The sequence below is a fragment of the Aythya ferina genome, assembly GCF_964211825.1.
Source record: "Aythya ferina genome assembly, chromosome: 27".
Taxonomy (NCBI): Eukaryota; Metazoa; Chordata; class Aves; order Anseriformes; family Anatidae; genus Aythya; species Aythya ferina.
Genome location: NC_140310.1, coordinates 1,701,133 through 1,718,190, shown reverse-complemented (window position 1 = coordinate 1,718,190; position 17,058 = coordinate 1,701,133). Strand labels below are relative to the sequence as shown.

Genomic DNA, 17,058 nt, shown 5'->3' with positions numbered 1-17,058 from the left:
GTGGTGGAGTCCATTTGGTGCTTACCTGCGATCCAGATCTGAACCATTTGGGGAAGAATCAGAACGCAAAGCTCCAGGTGGAGGACCTCTTTCCTGGGGGGACATGGAGGTGAAACACTTCCCAGATGAGGAAGGAACCCCACAGAAAGCCACTCCCCCACCCCACCTTGCTACCAGGTCTGGTGGACCTCAGGTGGTAGCAGGGAAAGAAAGCTCCTGTGAAATGCTGATTTTGGGAGTGATCAAAGAAAGAGAGGAACCACCAGATTCTGCAAGCAGCAGCTTGGGGACAGTAAATTAATTAGCACGTTAAAAATTGCTGACATCATGATGCAATCTGGTGCCAAGCTGGAATAAACTCACCCAGATTTACTCTTTATTTTATTTTATTTTATTTTATTTTATTTTATTTTATTTTATTTTATTTTATTTTATTTTATTTTATTTTATTTTTTTATTTTCCATGGCTGGCCAGCTTTGTGCCAGGTCACTTATGACGCTTTTGGAATGAGGTTGGGCCAAATTGCATGTATCTGCCCTTTTGCAACCTGAATAATGCTGTCACAAGCTCTTTGCCTCTTGCTTTTAGGGGCTCAAAAACCTTCTAAATCTTTTTATTTATTTATTTTATTTTTATATCTCCCTTAGGTTCAGCTCAGGGATGAGATGCAGGAGTCCTGGCTTTTCAGCCACACAGATTTTATTATCACCAAGTGTGCTGAATCCCATAAACCCTGCTTTAAATACAGTTTATAGCCAGCCCTCCCCCTAGTTTCAGCAGGATGAATCCAGGCTGTGTCTGTTTTGTTTATCGGATTAGTGCAATTGGCAGTTGCGCAGGCCCCATTGCTGAGAGTTAGGAAGCAACAGTTAGGACGAGAGAGGATCCCTGAGATCTTTAGTTATGGCTGAGGCAATGGGGACCCCCATTTCGGGGTGCTGGTGGCAGGGGCTCCATGGGGATCTTTATGACTGAGGGAACTGAGAACTGGGGAAGAAAGTGGGGAGAAGCAGTGAAGGTAGAGAAGGGCTTGGGCTGCAGCTTGAAGCTGCAGCTCACCAAGGAGCCTGGGCAGGCTCCAAGTCTGCCCAGAGCACCTAAAGGTGTCCTGTCTCTGTGTAAGATTGAGGAAGTTTATAAGGATGAGGAGGCTTTGCTTTCCTCTTCCCAAATCAACCCACAGCACTTCTGCCAGGGAAAGAGCCTGCAGCAGGAGGTTGCACAGGCTAATGAGACTTTGTAACCATACAATGGGTGCCTCATCTATGGGACCTGTGGCCTTTTCATTAATTTTTATTTTTGCCATGATTTTTCAGCTTTCAAGGTGCTTTGAGCATCTCCTAGAGCTGCTGGTCAACCTCATAGCATCACTTAAAGCCCCTAAATCAGCCAGTCCTATATGCACAGAGAAATATCCCCAGAAGTCAAAGACATTCTTCCCGAACCTGGAGGTTTGTTCCACTGGCACCATTCCCCTCCTAGGTGGGTCCAGCACCCCAGGGTGTCTGTGCTATTCAGTCCCCCACCCATTCCACACACACCTCCTCGTCACTGCTGCTGTCTCCCTTGTTGCCTTTCTTCTTCTTCTTCTTGTCATCCTCTTTCTTCTTTTCCTTCTCAGGGATGATGTTGTCAATCCAGGCCAGGTCATGTTGGGAGAAGACAAAATCTAGCAGTCGCCTCACCAGGATCAAGGCTAAAATCTAGGAGGGGAGAGATACATGAGTTAGGACCTGTGGAACATCACCATGGGGCCATCCACACTTGCCAAAATTTGCTTAAATCTCAAAATCTTGTTGATGAGGTTGCAATAATGAGACTGCATGTGGAAATCCAGAAAGTTGTGTGTTTCTTTGGTCAATAAAACATAAGTGAAAGCAGCCTGGAGGATGGTATTGTGCAGAGCCTTACCATGACAGGGAAGATGATTGCAGCCACAGTGGATTTGAGGATCCAGAGCACAGCCAGGCAGACAATCTGCACCAGAGTGAAGAGGTGGATGCGGCGTAGTGGCACATGCCGAAGGAAGACATAATCGGGCTGGTGCTTGGCTGGCATGAGGAAGAGCTTGCAGCGGTCCCAAAACTGCGGCAGGGCAAAGCCTGCTGTTAGCTATCAGCTGCATTCCCCCCAGTGCAGGCTCCTGGTCACCCAGATAAACCCTCTTTTAGTGCCCAAAATGGGAGTTTAAGGCTTTTTGATAGTTTATGGAGGGATTTGGACGCATGCAACTTCTGAGGTCAAAAATCCCCATTTCTGCCCAGATGTGAAACCCCTTCATGCCCAGAGAGGAGGAGAAGTGCTTACCTGGATGCCATTCAGTGATGCAACGCCCATGTACAGAAAGACGCCATACAGCACTGGCATGGGGATGTACTAGGGACATGGAAAAAACATGACACTTACAACAGAAAAGGTAGCAGCTTACTGTTGGGGATAGGGACAAATGCTGGGGGCCATATAATGGAAAGAAAATTGCCCCAAATATCTGCAGAGCAATGGGGATGTTTTACCTTCAGAATCGGGGCCAGGAAGACGGAAATCCCTGTCAGCACAAATACGATGATGCCTGTCACTCTCTGCTCCCTGGAGTGGTGAGAGAGGCAGGATGAAGCCATGCTGGGTATACCCACTGCTGCATCTGGATCCCCCACCACACCCCAAGGAAGAGTGCAGCCAAGCCTTCCTCACCTGACACCCAGGAACTGGGGCTGCTCCCCTGGGGCACTGGTCTCTGTCTCCATCTTCAAGCTGTCGATGTGGGCGATGGAGATGACAGTGGCTGCCACGTACCAGGGCAGCCCCATGAAGGAGCACACAGCCATGAGGATGCCAACCCAGAACAGGTCCAGGTGGTAGCCTGCTGCTTTCTGCAATGTAGTACCCAGAAGGGTCAGGAGGGGAGATGGGGGGAACACAAAGAGCTTCATCTATTCACCATGGAGCCCAGCAAGGCAGAGATTTCCCTCTACAGCACCCTTCAACCTCCAGTACTCTCCCTGAAGAGCCCAGCATCACCACTGTGTATTACACACTGCTCTCATGAATTATCCTCAGCACCCTACATTACCACAGCACTCACTGCATCACCTTGAAACAACCTACATTGCTGCAGTGTCCCCCACACCACCCTGGTACACCCAGCATTGCTGCAGAGCACCCCACATTGCCATGGTACACCCTGCATTGTTCTCATGCACCCTGCATCACCCTGATGCACTCTGCATCACCCTGAAGCAAACTGTGTTTCTGCAGAGCAGAATGCAGATACACCCCATTCTGCCCTGATATAATCCAGAGGCAACCTTATCGCTCTCTACAGGTACCTTAAAGGAGGCTGTAGTGAGGTGGGGGTTGGTCTGTTCTCCCACATGCCTGGTGACAGGACGAGGGGGAATGGGCTTAAGTTGCGCAAGGGGAGTTTTAGATTGGATCTTAGGAAGAACTTCTTTACCGAAAGGGTTGTTAGACATTGCAACAGGCTGCCCAGGGAAGTGGTGGAGTCACCATCCCTGGAGGTCTTTAAAAGACTTTTAGATGTAGAGCTTAGGGATATGGTTTAGTGGGGACTGTTAGTGTTAGCTCAGAGGTTGGGCTCGATGATCTTGAGGTCTCTTCCAACCTAGAAGTTCTGTGATTCTGTAATCTTCATCACCCTGTGGCACCCTGCATCATCACCATGCACCCACATTGCACCTGCATTACTCTCATGCATACTGCATCATCCTTGTGCACCCTGTGCTGGTGCATCCTGCATAGTCGTGATGCAGCCGGCATTGTCCTGCATTGCTGCACTGCACCCCACATCACCCTGGTACACCCTATATTGCCATCGTGCACCCCACATGCCCCATAGTGCAGCCTGCATCCCCCTATATTGCTCTGGTGCACCTCACGTTGCCCTGGTGAATCCTGCATATCCTGCAGTACATCCTGCATCACTCTAGTGCAGCCCAGTACCTACAACATTCAGTGAGTTTAACTCCCTGGAGGCTTTCTCACCCCAAAAATGCAGCCTGAAAAGAAAAGGAATAGCCTCTGCAGCACCAGATCTGCACCCCAAAAGCAGGTGCTTGCAAAGATGCACCTGCTGCCTGAAATGATGCTGTAAACCTGAGTGTGGTGTGAGTCCTGGCTCACCCGTAACTTGTGCTCCTTCCTGTTGACAATGACAGCTGTGATCTGCTGGTCCATGAAGATGAGGATGGTAACGAGGAGGGCAGGCAGCGCACTTGCAAGGTATACCCACCACGGGTTCTTCCCAAAGGGAAACACGAACCACCCTCGGTCCACACGAGTGGGCTGTGGGTAGAGAGGAGTATGCATGCTGCAGCTGAACACAAGTCAGGGATGGGGAGGAAACCCAATCTCTGAAATTTCAGGAAGCCACACTTCACCCCAAATTCCATCCCCTCTGAGCATTATCTTATCCCATGTTCATCCCTGCACCCCATCAACACACATCTGGACCCCAACCACCCCAGCAGCCATGTGCCTCAGCCCCCCATTTTCCCCATATGCTCATTTGGACTGAGCTCTTCCCGCAAGGACTCCCCATGTCATGACAGTGATATCCCAGGTTGGGTAAGAGATGTTTTCAGCAACACCTCCAGAAAGGGATTTATTGCTTTTTACCTTAAAGTCAGTAGGCACTTGGAGCTTTGGGGTGTTCAGTCCAAAAAGCACATCCAGCCCCACAAACATTAGTATGGACATAAAGATAGAGAAATCACTAATAAGCTTACGCAGCTGCCAGGAGTGAAAGATAGGAAGAAAAGAGAAAGGGGGGGGGGGAATAGAAAGAAAGGAAAGGAAAGGAAGAAAAGTCACAGAATTAGAATATTCCTCCAGAAAAGGCAAAGCAGTGTTTCAGAAGGATCCCAGACACCACATTTTCCCCCAAAAGGGAGAAGGGAACTCAATTTTCCCCCAAACCACTGAGGATCTGGAAGAGAGTGCAGTGGAGAGGCAAGGCCCCTCCCAGTGTGGCCAAACCTTGATGATACTGGGAATATGCAGCTTTGGGGTGTCCAGTCCAAAACAGGCATCCACACCACAGAACAGCAGGATGGAGAAGACATTGGAAAAATCAGCAATGAAGGCCCTGACCTGGAGGTAGATGGGAAATGGGGGTGGAAAGGGTGATTAATGGGATGGAGGTATTTGCTCCTGCATCTGCATATTTCCCCTCGGGTTTCCAGCTCTGCACACAGGTGGGCATAACTCACAAAAAGCTTTTTTTTCCCTTTGCATTGCACTGTGATAGTTTATACAGAATGCAAGAGATAAAGCAGTGTCTCAGTGTTCAGATAGGATTATCCTAATTGATATTAACATCTCCTTTTCCAGCAAATCACCTTACCGAAAATAGAAATATGGATTTATTTTCCCATAGCTTCTTGCATCCAGGAATGAGATCAGCAGTTCCCCTTTTTCCTACCTTTGGAAAAAAAAAAAGGGGCAAGATCCTGCAGAGCTAGTTCTTTTCTTACCTTGGTGGGGAAGTAGCGGCTGAATTTGAATTTCTTCAGTGTCAATGTCATGGAGTAGGTCCCGAAGAAGAGGATGAAGGACATGAGGGCCAGATCAGGCACAAATTTACAGGATTTCCCCACTAAGCTGCCACCATACTTGAGACACTCCTTCTTACTCAGCTGAGTCCAATCCAGAGCTGTTAGGTTAATAGTATTGTACTGGGGAGAACCCCCCCCCCAAAAAAAAAAAAAAGAAAGCAAAATTAGCATGTTAAGCAATTGCAGCATGCAAGGAAAAGGGGGCTTCAGTGTGCTGCTGCAGCTGGGAGCCACTCCAGCCCTGTAATCATGGGAAAACCCCAGAGCTGCTAATAATTTGGGCAAAAAGGTGGGGATTTGGTGCTGCTGATCCAAACCATGAACCCCAATTAATGTAAAGCCTGTATTTCCCCAGAATTCACTCCAAGGCAACATGCACCATTCCCTGGGTGCAATAGTCCCTCGGATGAGCTCCCCTGCTCCCATACCCCAATCTTCCCCATAGAGCAAGCAAACCCACTTACCAGAGAAATGTTAGTGGTGTTTGGTGCTAGTGGAGCTGAAGCATCGAACAATGTCATGTTGGCTGCAAAAAAGAAGTTTGTTATAAGATTCTTGGCTAACATAGACATAACATTAAAAATGTCCAGGCTTCATCCAGAGAAGAACAGCTCAGCCTTGCTGAGCCCAGATTGGGTGGTGTAAAAGCAAACGTGGGGCTGAGTACATCCTCTGACATGTATGCAGGTGTCAGTGCCCATGAACAAAGCAGGATGTGGGGAGCCAAATCTTGTTTCTAACCCCTCAGCAACTTCTCCGTGATTAATCCCATGCACACCCTCCAGAGCTGGCCCAATCCAGAGATGCACTGGTGGACAGCACATCTTCCCCTTTGGCTGCCTATCCCTCTTGCCTGGCGAGTGCCAACAAGATTTTGGGGAGCTTCCTAGTGTGGGAAGCCACTGGCAAGTGGGGCTGAGCACTCCAGCTTGTGCTGCCACTCCTCCTTTCAAACCAAAAAGGTGGAAGGGTGAAGAAGACCGAAAAAGTAGCCTGTCATTTTTGGAGAGTCAGTACCCAATAATGCCCAATTTGTTGGTGGTGGCAGTTGCTTTTTTTTTTTTTTTTCATTAATATTTTTGTGGGTATTCTGATTTCTTACTGCAAAACAACCAGTAAAAAAACCCCACAGGGTTTTCATCTCTAGCCCCACAACCTTCTCCTCTGGTGCATAGAGCGGTTCCACTCAAATCTTCAGGTGATGCAGCTCCGCGGCTTCGGGAACACCCATGCTCCTTGTGGGTGACCTAAGCAGGGTCCGGCACTGCTCTGCCACCCCAGTCCCTCTGGTCCATCCTCTTCCTGCAGCCAGGTGGGGATTTTGGCAACCTGCCACCTCCTTCCCCAGTACAGAGAATTAATGAAGGAGAAGTGATTGCTGGGTTAGAAGCTGAGAAGCCGGCACTGCTGAAACCAAGCTCCAGGAAATGGTGCTGGCAAATTCAGGCTTCTTTACAGTATTAAAAGCATTTTCTATAACCTTTTGATATTACAGAAACTAGAAAATTTGTGATTTCTACAACCCAAAAGACAGTGTAGCATTGGAAGTAACTTAGAAGAGAACCTGTAAAGGCGCTGTATAAACCCTTCTATTGGAGCAGAGAGAAAAGTAAAATACATGATAAAAATAACAACAAAACCTCAAGAGGTACGAGTATCAAATATTAAAACAGCTTTAATATTTAGAAGGCGATACTCACTTGAAATTGAAATCAGCCCAAATTGATGTGTGCAGCAGAGACAAATATGGTACAAATCAGTTATAATAATCAAAAATCAGAACTATTAAAAAAAAAAAAAAAGAAAGAAAAAAAAAGGATGTAGGGGAGAATAAACACAACTTCTCAATATCTAGAGGAATGGAAAAGCTAGCATGGACAACCCTGCTTTGGCATCCAGAGCAGCAAGGGTGAGGAACCAGGGCCGGATTGCCAAGAAGCTGAAGGTTTCAGGGTGCAAATGCCTCTTGGCACCCAGACTCATCTCCCTGCCACCACTGGGGTTTGCTCTTGGTTGAGGCCAGGCTGGGGGCTCTGGAAGGCTAGGATGTTTCAGCCCTGGGGGTTGCATCAGAAACCTGGGCTAAGCTTTTCTGCTGGCCAGAGTTGGGAAGGTTTGGGTTTGGAAAGGCTGATGTTGTATCCAGGTGCTTCCCACTGCCTGTGGGGCTTCAAAACCCAATGTGATCAGTTCCTTCAGGACATGGTTGATAAACAGGAATTAAGGGAAAACAAAACAAAACAAAACAAAACAACAACAACAAAAAAAAACAAAACACAACAAAACACCACAAAATCAAAACAATAAGAGACTGAACGTTATTTCCATCATGGCATGTAAGACAGTTGCAGTGACAGATGTATTAGAGATAGGCAATGTGGTCTTGGTTGTTTTTATTTCTTCACTGTCATACCTCTCTGCCTTCTCCACCTGCAGTTCCCCAAATTGTTATAATTTATACTTTTTATATGAATTCAGCTCATCTGAGAGAAGGTGGTCACTGGCATTAGCCCAAAACTGAAGGTCACTGTTCCCTTTCAGGCAGCAGTAGGAGCATCTGAGCTGTGATGTGTATTGAGGCTTGTAAGGCACATCTATCCAAGAGCAAAAAAGCAGTGGTGGCAAAAAAGCAGCGGTTTCACGGCAACTCTGAATTACAGCCGTCTTCAACTGAGCCACCATCGGAAAAGCCTATATCTGGAAAATGCATTGTTTTGCTTCCCCCAAAGAACAGCCTGCTTTAATAAGGGATTACAACTTTTTCCTCTTTTGCCCATAGTAGAAATTGGGTCAAAACCAGGGGAGCTGTCAAAAGACTGTCTTCACAGAACCTTGTGGTCTCTCCTTTTTTAAGAGTAGTAAGAAAGAAGGAAAAAAAAAAAAAAAGAAAAAGAAAAAACAGTCCAAGGAAGATTGCACACCCAACTGGAATATTCTGGGCATCCTGGACACTAGAGAGGACAAAATCCCTCCTCTGTACTTTCTGGAGAATAAGTTTCCATTGGTAGCTGGGTGGAGTTAATGATCTTAAAAATCTTCCTTTCTTCTTTCCTTTTTATTCATCCAGACCCGGTTGCTTCAGGCTGATGTTTTGGCTCTCCAGCACTGTTAACTGCATCCCAGCAAGCACTGACATGCTTGGCTGCAGGGGACAAGGCTCTATTTCCATAATCTTGCCCCAAATCACCCTCAGAGGAGAAAGATGAGGTGTCTCTGCCCCATGCCCACTGGGTAGCTGACTCCTTCAACGTCTTTGGCCAGTGATCCAGCAGGTTCTACTTGCTGTAGGACCCTCTGCTAGTGCCCCCCCCCCCCCCCCCCCCCCCCCACTATCCCCGTCCAATGCTGAGAAAGATTTGTACTCACCTGGGTCAGGAGCAACACACTCGCACTTGTACATGGTCACATAGTCTGGCTTGAAGTCCGAATTGATGGGGTAATACTTAAAGGCTCCTATCATCTTCTTGATGGCATCATAGATGAAGATGAAGCTGATGAGGGTGGAGAAGCCTTCCTCTGTGAAGCGTGTGATGTACTTTATAATGAAGCTGGCATCAGTGGCCACCAGGATAAGGCACTGTAGAGCAGAGTGCAAGCCGATCCAGAGGCGAAACTCCATGTAATCAATGCCGTTGCCTCTGAAAGCAGGCACAAAGCAATAGGGGTCGTATGAGAGTGCACAATGGGCTGAGGGTCATCCCCTGTCCAGGTACAGAGGGGTCATGCCCCCCCTGGCATTATTCAGCACCTACTTGCTGAAGTCAAAGAGCAGCTTCTCGAATATGAGGATGGGGCCGGTGCTGCTGAGGATAATGAGTGGCTGCCCAGCGAAGAGACAAAACATGGAGCCCGCCATTGCTGTGCCAAGGAAGCTCTCCATGACACCCTGGGGACAGATCAAACCCAGGTTTATGGTGGTGCTGTGCCAGGTTACATCCCCATGGACATCCCATATGGAGATAAGAATGAAGGACTCATACAGGGTAGTTTGGGATCGTATTCCTTTGCTACTGGTATTGCTGTTGAGATGGGTTTTCCCACCCTCTAAGTATTCAAGGCCAGCCAGTCCCATTTGTGAATAAATTTCCATCCCTAGCACTGAAAATTGACATGGCACAATGGGGGCAGAACCCAGCCCATCCCAGCTCATCCCTGCTTTCCATCACCAGTTCAAAGTGACCCTGTCCTTGGACTTGACCTGGTAGTTGTCTGTAGCATCTCCAAGCAAGCCCCCAAATGTGATGGCATTGGTGATGCAGCCCAGGTAGATGAACAAAATGGCAGAGATGGACTGGATATGAAAACCTTCATAGAAGTCGCTTGGGAACCAGGGCAGCTTCCTTTTGATATCCAAATAGAGGCCACCACAAAACCTGTGGAGACACAGCCAAGGACAAGATGCATATGCCCTCAACCAAAATATGTACAGCACTGCACAGAAGACTGTGCCTGTAAGGAGTTCACCTCTCTCCGCCCCAGGAGAACATGGGGTGAACCAGCAGGAGATGGTTATGGGTGCCAATGTCCTCTGAGGTTTTTTGGGTGTCTGGGTGATGCTCACCTGCCAGTCCATGCAAGCTCTTCCCCGATTTCATGCACTTCAGGCATCTCCCCATCATCACTGCCTCCTCCGCCGCTCCCAGCACCTGCCCCACCAGCTGTCCCATTCATCTGCCCCACTTCGTTCAGCGAGAAAACTGATTTCCTGTGGGAGAGTGTCCATAGTTGGCCATGCCACCTGCCTTGCCATGCCTGTCTCTGATATGGGGCTGAAGAAAGGAACAAGGCCATGGTGCAGCTCACCACCTGCACTAGGGCTTGGGTTCTGGGGGCAAATTTGGAAAGATAAAGAGCTGGATTTTCTCAGCCCAGAATGGTGGGGGCTGAGGGTAATGCAGATTATGTGGAGTGGAAATGGCTCTTAACTGATATTGGGGATATCACTGTCATTGGGTGATACTGCAGAAAAAGCAGCATTTCTGGAAAATCTGTGGAGAATATATCTAGGGATGAGTGCAAACAAAGCATCTGTCTTCCTCCAGCATCTTCAAATGGGAAAGACAGGGATGGCCACAGGGTTGGGACCAGCCCCATGTCTCCCACACACCTCTTCTCAGCTGAGGGCACTTTTTTTGGTGGCTCAATCCTAATATTGGGGTCCCACTCGCCAGGTGGCAGAACGATGACTTCATCCAGAAATTCATCGATGCCGGCAATCAGGTCTTCCCTGTCCCGGGCTTTGTAGGCAACATCGCTGAAGAGCTGGGGAGTCAAGAGATGTGTCAGATTGGGGGTGGTCTCCTACACATATGCTGCACATTGTTGTGGGCTTTTAAAACTCATTCATTTGGGCAAAAGGATGAAAATTGCTTTTTTTTTTTTTTTGCTTTTTTTTTTTTTTTCTCAGCTCTGAGCAAGGGAGGCTCCCAGTGAGGGTCAGGTTTTGCATCTACTCACATCATCCACCATGAGGGTTGCAATGGCTCTGCCAATCTCGTTGTAGGATTTGGCTTTTCCTGCAGGGCCCAGGAGAATAAAGAGGAATCTGGGAGAGGAGTGGGACCACGTTGGTAAGCTTGCACCACCAGGACCCATATTGCAAGATCAGCTCCAGACCCAAGGAACTGGGCTCACCTGGTGGGGACGGGCACCTCTGTCACCCCTCCTAGCATTGTTGCCTGGAGGAGCCGCACGAAAGCCACAAAGGGTTTCTCTAGGAATTCCACTTCTCCTACCAGCACATTGGAGGCCTCTGCATCCTTGGGGATCTTCTTCATGAACTTGTTCTTCAGCTGTTGGGGAAAATGAAGTGGGGAAGGGAGTGTTTGCTAAAATGGCTTTTCCCCCTTTTCCACACCCTGACTACAAAAGCTAAAGCTGCAGTATCAAGCGCAGACTGCAGACTTCAACCTCTTGCTCTCTGATGTTCCCAGGATCTCCTAGGGAATTTGGGAGCCATATCCATGAATAAAGCAGTGAGAATTTGTAAACCTGAATTTCTTCCTTATTCAAAACCACCACGACACCCAAGATAAACTTGGAAGTACATACTCCGGGCTCCCCAATGCAAGCATGCAACTTGGTGGTTTGCAAAAGGTGCTTTACTGCACTGGGATTTAAGCAAGAAAAGCCTGTGGCAATCCCCAGCCTGTCCCTGAAGAAAATCTGAGCCAAAAATACTGATCCTGGAGCAAGCCAGCAGCAAACCTATAAGTCTGTTTGCAGGCCTGCAGCCCCAGGCTCCCTAAAGGCCCCGTATAATGCTGAAACGCCACTTGGTACTGTCCATGGGCGGCTTAGGCCAATGTTTCTGCAGCTTGTTTCCCCACATCCCATTCTTAGAGCAGATAATGCAAGTAGGAAACCTCGATCATGGATTTATTCTCCTTGTCTCTTCTCCCCTGCAGCTCTTTCATTACTAGTCTAAAATGGTTCTATACAAACCCAGGAAGGGTGTTATTATAATCTATATGCCAGCATGAGGGAAGGCATGTGAGTTGGGCAGCAGGCTCTCCCTCTCTAATCCTTTAAACCCAAATGGAAGAAAAATAAGAGTAATAAAGTAACTCCTCCAACGCAGCTTGGAATAAGCAAGAGCAGGAGTTAACAGTGACCACTAAGCTTTGTGTAACGCTGAACTTTGTAGCATTAAACCCAGCATTCTTCAGTACTAAATGCTTTACATATTTTGTGATTAACCCTCTGTATCCCATTGCTGGAGGCTTATATTTGGGGTTCGTTACCAGGCAATCTGATTCCTTTACAGCATTAATTTAGGAAGGTGCTCTGGAAACCTTCTGCCTGCACGTTGCCTCCCGTGTATTGCGGCATCCCTGTCCTGCCATTGCACCCATTGCACCCACTGACTAGGTTTGGGGATGTGCCACCTGCTGGATGGCAATAGGCACGTGAAGCAGACAGAGAGGACATGCTCCCTTTCAACACACAAAGACATATTTTAAAGCCAGCCCCAAACAGTGAGACCAAGCTTGGAGATGTTACCATTTCTTGGGAGCCATGAAGGGAGCATGAGCCCCAGAGCATCATGCTCTGGCAATCAAAGAATATATGAATTTCATCCAGTGAGGATGTCCCTGAGGGGAAGGCAAACACTTATACCGTACTGTCCCTTTCAAATCTATGCCAGATCCTTCTTTCCTACTGTCTGCATTTGCTAATTAGCTCCTGACTGCCAGATTTCAGGCATTGCCCCCTGATCTGGCAGGTGCAAAGGTACTCAACTTTTGCAGTCTCAGCCTTGATGCAGACTTTCCCCTGATCAGCATCTTTTCCAGCTCCAGAAGTTGCATCTCAATCACATCTACCTTTTGGTTCCTCACCAAACACCTTGTATCAAATGCCTCCATGACTGAAAGTAGTAGGAAAACATCAAAAGTGTTTCCAAGGACCAAATTGCAAGCTGCATTTCAATTTTCTGTGCATTTTGATTGCAGAAAGCATGCCTATATGACACATGCTTAATTACTCAGTTTCTCTTGTGGACAAGAGAGTTTAAATGCAGAATGAAACCTTTCTGATACATAGTTGTATGAAATTCCATTCAATTTTTCCTTAGACTTATGCTGAAATCATGCACAAATAGAAACACAGCAAAAGTCCACATAACACATCACCAGATCCCAGCTAAACAGCCTCGATGCCAGGAGGGGGCCAGGACACCTTGTAAAAGAATGACACAAAAACTTGCTAATATATTGCATCACCAAGAAGAGATCTGTCTGCAAATTGCCCAGGGCAGCCTGACTGACCTCCTTCCCAGCTCTCCTCTGCAAAACAATTCAATGGGAAAAGCTCCCTCCAGACTAAGGTTTGCATGAAGAAACTCACATCTGTCATATTGCAACAGAGGAAAAATTGTTGCAAACTGCCTCTTTACTTACAGATTGTTTTCCTAAGGGCTGTATTCCTGTTTGCAAACACAAGTGCTGGTTGGGATTTACCCCAAGCAAACTGTTTGTACCCAGCAATGGTGCTGAGCCAAGATTCTTTTAAGATCCCTGCACTCTGTCAAACACATTTCCTATCCTATCAATGGGTTTTAAACATATTTTCTGTACCCCAAGGATTATAGAATCATAGAATCATTTAGGTTGGGAAAGACACTTAAGTTCATCAAGTCCAACCATCACGTAAGACTCCAAGTCCACCAATAAACCATGTCCCTTAGTGCCATGTCCACACGTCTCTGAAATGCCTCCAGTGATGACAACCCCACCACTTCCCTGGGAAGCCTGTTCCAATGCCCAAGCACTCTTTCCATGTAGAAATTCTTCCTGACATCTAATCTAAACTTCTGGTGCAACTTGAGGTCAGATCTCAGCTGTATCAGCATCTTTGCAGATCCCTAATTCTGTGTTCACCTTGCTGGCCCCAGCTCAAGCACAGTTATTGACCTGGAGGTGTTGGTCAAAGGCCAAGGGCATCCTTGCCTGCCTCAGAAATTGTGTGGCCAGTGGACGAGGCAAGTGCTTGGCCCTCTGTGCACAGTACCGAGACCGCACCTTCAGTGCAGTGTTTTGGGACTCTCATTACAAGAGAGATATTATGTTGCTGAAATGCATTCAGAGAAGAGCAACAGAGGTTGTGAAGGGACTGGAAAACAAGTTGTATGAGGAACAGCTGAAGGAATGGGGGCTTTTTCGTCTGGAGCAGAGGAGACTGAGGGGAGACCTCAGCGCTCTCTCCAACTATGTGAAAGGAGATTGTAGTGATATGTGTCGGTCTCTTTTCTCAGGTGAAAAGTGACAGGATGTGAGGCAACAGCCTCAAGTTGCCAAGGAAGATTTAGATTATATGTCAGGAAGAATTTCCTGATGGTTAAACCCAGGGAACTGGTGGAGTCCCCATCCCTTCAGGTATTTAAGAGATGTGTGGACGTGGCCCTAAGACACATGGTTTGGTGATGGGACTCAGTAAGTCAGACTGATGGTTGTACTTGATGATCTTGAAGGTTTTTCCAACCTAGATGATTCGATGATTTTATGATTATTTCTGGGAAAGCTTCCTTAAGAATTAACAAGGATCAGTATGTGTATTAGTTTCATTAATTAGGAATTTGTGTGTGGTTACTGACTGAGTGAAACTGCACAAGGCTCACATGGACCTTAACTATTACTGAGTCTCTAACACATCATGGTGCATTTGCAAACAGGACCATAACAGCCAGTTGTGCTGGAAATTCTCCTCACTGCATCACATAAACACTTTGGGGATTATTACCTGGTCAGTGCTTGGTGTGTCTGAGATATCATTCATGCTTCGACTTTGTGCATGGCCTGATGGAGACAAGAGAGAGAGAGAGGGTGAGAAAACCACTCTGTGGTATGCAGCTGAATTTCAGCACCCTGTGCAAGAAGAAAATGGTGCAGGAGGACTTTAGTGCAAATAAAACATTACTTAGTTTAGCTGGGCTTGAAAGCTAGGTGAAGTAAGATAAAAGCCCAATAATAAGAGCTCTTCTAATAACAGTCACTCTGTGGCTGCACAGAACACATCTCATTCACGGCCACAGAGGGGAGGTGTGGTGTGATCTGCTTGCAATCACCCTATGTCACACTGCAACTCAGTTTTTTTTCCTACTTCTTTTAGGATTGTTCCAGCCTCCCTGCTGCCCATCCTGGCTTACGCAGGCGGCCGTAGCTTGTGCTCTGCCGCATCCTCAGATCCTCAGTGGAGCGGTGGAAGGTGGCGCCAGCAGCTGGGCTCCGGACAGGGCTGCGGTCTGGAAAAAAGAGAGGCTAGGGGAGATGTGGGTACCACAGGGAGCTGCTGTCTGAGTGATGCTAAAGGCAAGTGGCCAGGCTGAAAATCATCTGCCTAGTGCTGATGTGATCTTTCCAGTACTGATATACCTGCAATTTGCTTTTGCCTCCACTCTCATCCCTATTATCCCACACATAACAATTTTTTCACTAGCAAAAAATACCCTTTCCTGCCTTAACCCATGTCTTTTCTCTGCAGAGGTTTCATGCAAGGAGCCTGTATCACCCCATGCCCCATCAATGCTCTCTTTGAGGCCATAAAAGGCTTCAGAAGGGCAAATTCTGTTTCTTAGTAAGACCCAATGTTTTATTTTGCTTTTTAGACCCTTAGTTGTACAAAGAAACCAACATCTGAAATTTGCTATGAACTTCATTATATTTACATTAGCCACTACCAAGCTTCATGTAAATATTTCTTCTCCCTAAGCTGGTTATGATTCCCATTTTTATTCTCAGATGCTTTAACTGAATTAGTTAGATATAGACGGTCCATTTTTTTTCCATGCATTTTCTGTGACACAGAGTTTTCTCAGGAAACCTCCTGTATTCTCAAAGTGTGTTTTCTTTGGGAAAAACCATCTGGACCATGCTTTGCTCTGCAACAATGAAACACCAGTTGCAACCACAGCACCCATCCCCATTTTCTTCAGAACTCAATATTAAAGCTGCTATAAAAGATGGTAAAATTTTTAATAGGTGTGACCCTGTTTTTCAAAATGCCAGCAGTATTTAGTCTGGTATCACAGAGTTCTGCTGACAGAAGAAACATGAAAGACACCTCTGCTGTGCCAACAGCCGTCTTTTTAACTTTGGTGCTACTCCTTGCTAGCTTGAAGCAGTGCCATCATCTCAGTGAGGCACTAGAAGAAAATGAAGGATTCCCTTATTTTCCATATCTACAGAGAATAATCACAAAGAATCCAAGTTATTATCCATTTTTAGAGCTTCTGGGCAAATATTAGCTCAAATATCTAGTACTCAGACATGGATGATGGCTACTTTGAAACCTGGAGATGCCCATGGGGTGGGAATATTGTTTATTGACAGTCTCTTTTATGTGCACTTAGGGCTTGCTGTTTGTGTCTGCCTGGGGAGCAACTGAAGCCTCGCAAATCCTGGGCTCCACCAAATGACCTCCATTTAAACCTAAGTAAATAATCTAGCATGAAAACAAACAAATCTCCTTTTATAAAGGCTCAAAAATAGGCAGGTTTAGCTATGGAGCAGACAGGGTTTGCCTGTAGGCTGCTTGCCCCTTGGCCCAGTGACCGCCAATGCAATGTCCATCACACAGTTCTGGTGTCCGCTGCACAGTGCCTTTGTCCATCTCAGCAGACAACGCTGCTTTTCAGTCCAACTATCTGCCACTCTTAGGACCAACAGTGACAAAGCTTTTTGTGTCTTTCCTGCTTCTGTAAATAGTTGTGTGTCCCAAATGGACAGGTTTCCACCTTTCCTTCTCCTGAGATTGACTGCCCCTGGGCTTGCTAACTGAAGACTCAAGGATGCAACTGGGTATCAGTTGGACCCCAAGCACTCACTCGTGTTAGAGGAGACAGACTTGCCGATGTCAGCCAAGGACCTATGGATTGGCTTCTTGGTTTGGTGACGGTGCTTCCTGAGGAGCACATAGCTTATCTTTTCCCGCAGCTCAGGTTTGAGCAGACCATCCTCAATCTGCTTCTCAATGACATCATCTGAA

At 47.0% G+C, this 17,058-nt stretch overlaps 1 protein-coding gene across 4 annotated transcripts in view; it reads right to left on the bottom strand.

The window, feature by feature from the left end:
* SLC4A5 (solute carrier family 4 member 5) overlaps positions 1-17,058 on the bottom strand; it is a 30,387-nt gene that overhangs the window by 1,921 nt on the left and 11,408 nt on the right. For 2 of the 4 annotated variants that reach the window (XM_084499367.1, XM_084499368.1), the window contains 20 exons: positions 16,898-17,053; positions 15,221-15,316; positions 14,815-14,870; positions 11,209-11,366; positions 11,032-11,119; positions 10,682-10,836; positions 10,136-10,279; positions 9,773-9,947; positions 9,327-9,460; positions 8,941-9,212; positions 6,039-6,100; positions 5,494-5,694; positions 4,997-5,110; positions 4,142-4,303; positions 2,693-2,871; positions 2,515-2,587; positions 2,309-2,377; positions 1,913-2,086; positions 1,543-1,704; positions 26-93 (listed from right to left, as the gene is read on the bottom strand). In XM_084499367.1, the coding sequence (XP_084355493.1) occupies positions 26-93; positions 1,543-1,704; positions 1,913-2,086; positions 2,309-2,377; positions 2,515-2,587; positions 2,693-2,871; positions 4,142-4,303; positions 4,997-5,110; positions 5,494-5,694; positions 6,039-6,100; positions 8,941-9,212; positions 9,327-9,460; positions 9,773-9,947; positions 10,136-10,279; positions 10,682-10,836; positions 11,032-11,119; positions 11,209-11,366; positions 14,815-14,870; positions 15,221-15,316; positions 16,898-17,053 (2,698 nt within the window). The remainder of the gene's footprint in view (positions 1-25; positions 94-1,542; positions 1,705-1,912; positions 2,087-2,308; positions 2,378-2,514; positions 2,588-2,692; positions 2,872-4,141; positions 4,304-4,996; positions 5,111-5,493; positions 5,695-6,038; positions 6,101-8,940; positions 9,213-9,326; positions 9,461-9,772; positions 9,948-10,135; positions 10,280-10,681; positions 10,837-11,031; positions 11,120-11,208; positions 11,367-14,814; positions 14,871-15,220; positions 15,317-16,897; positions 17,054-17,058) is intronic. The other 2 variants (XM_084499369.1, XM_084499370.1) reach the window with 2 other exon arrangements.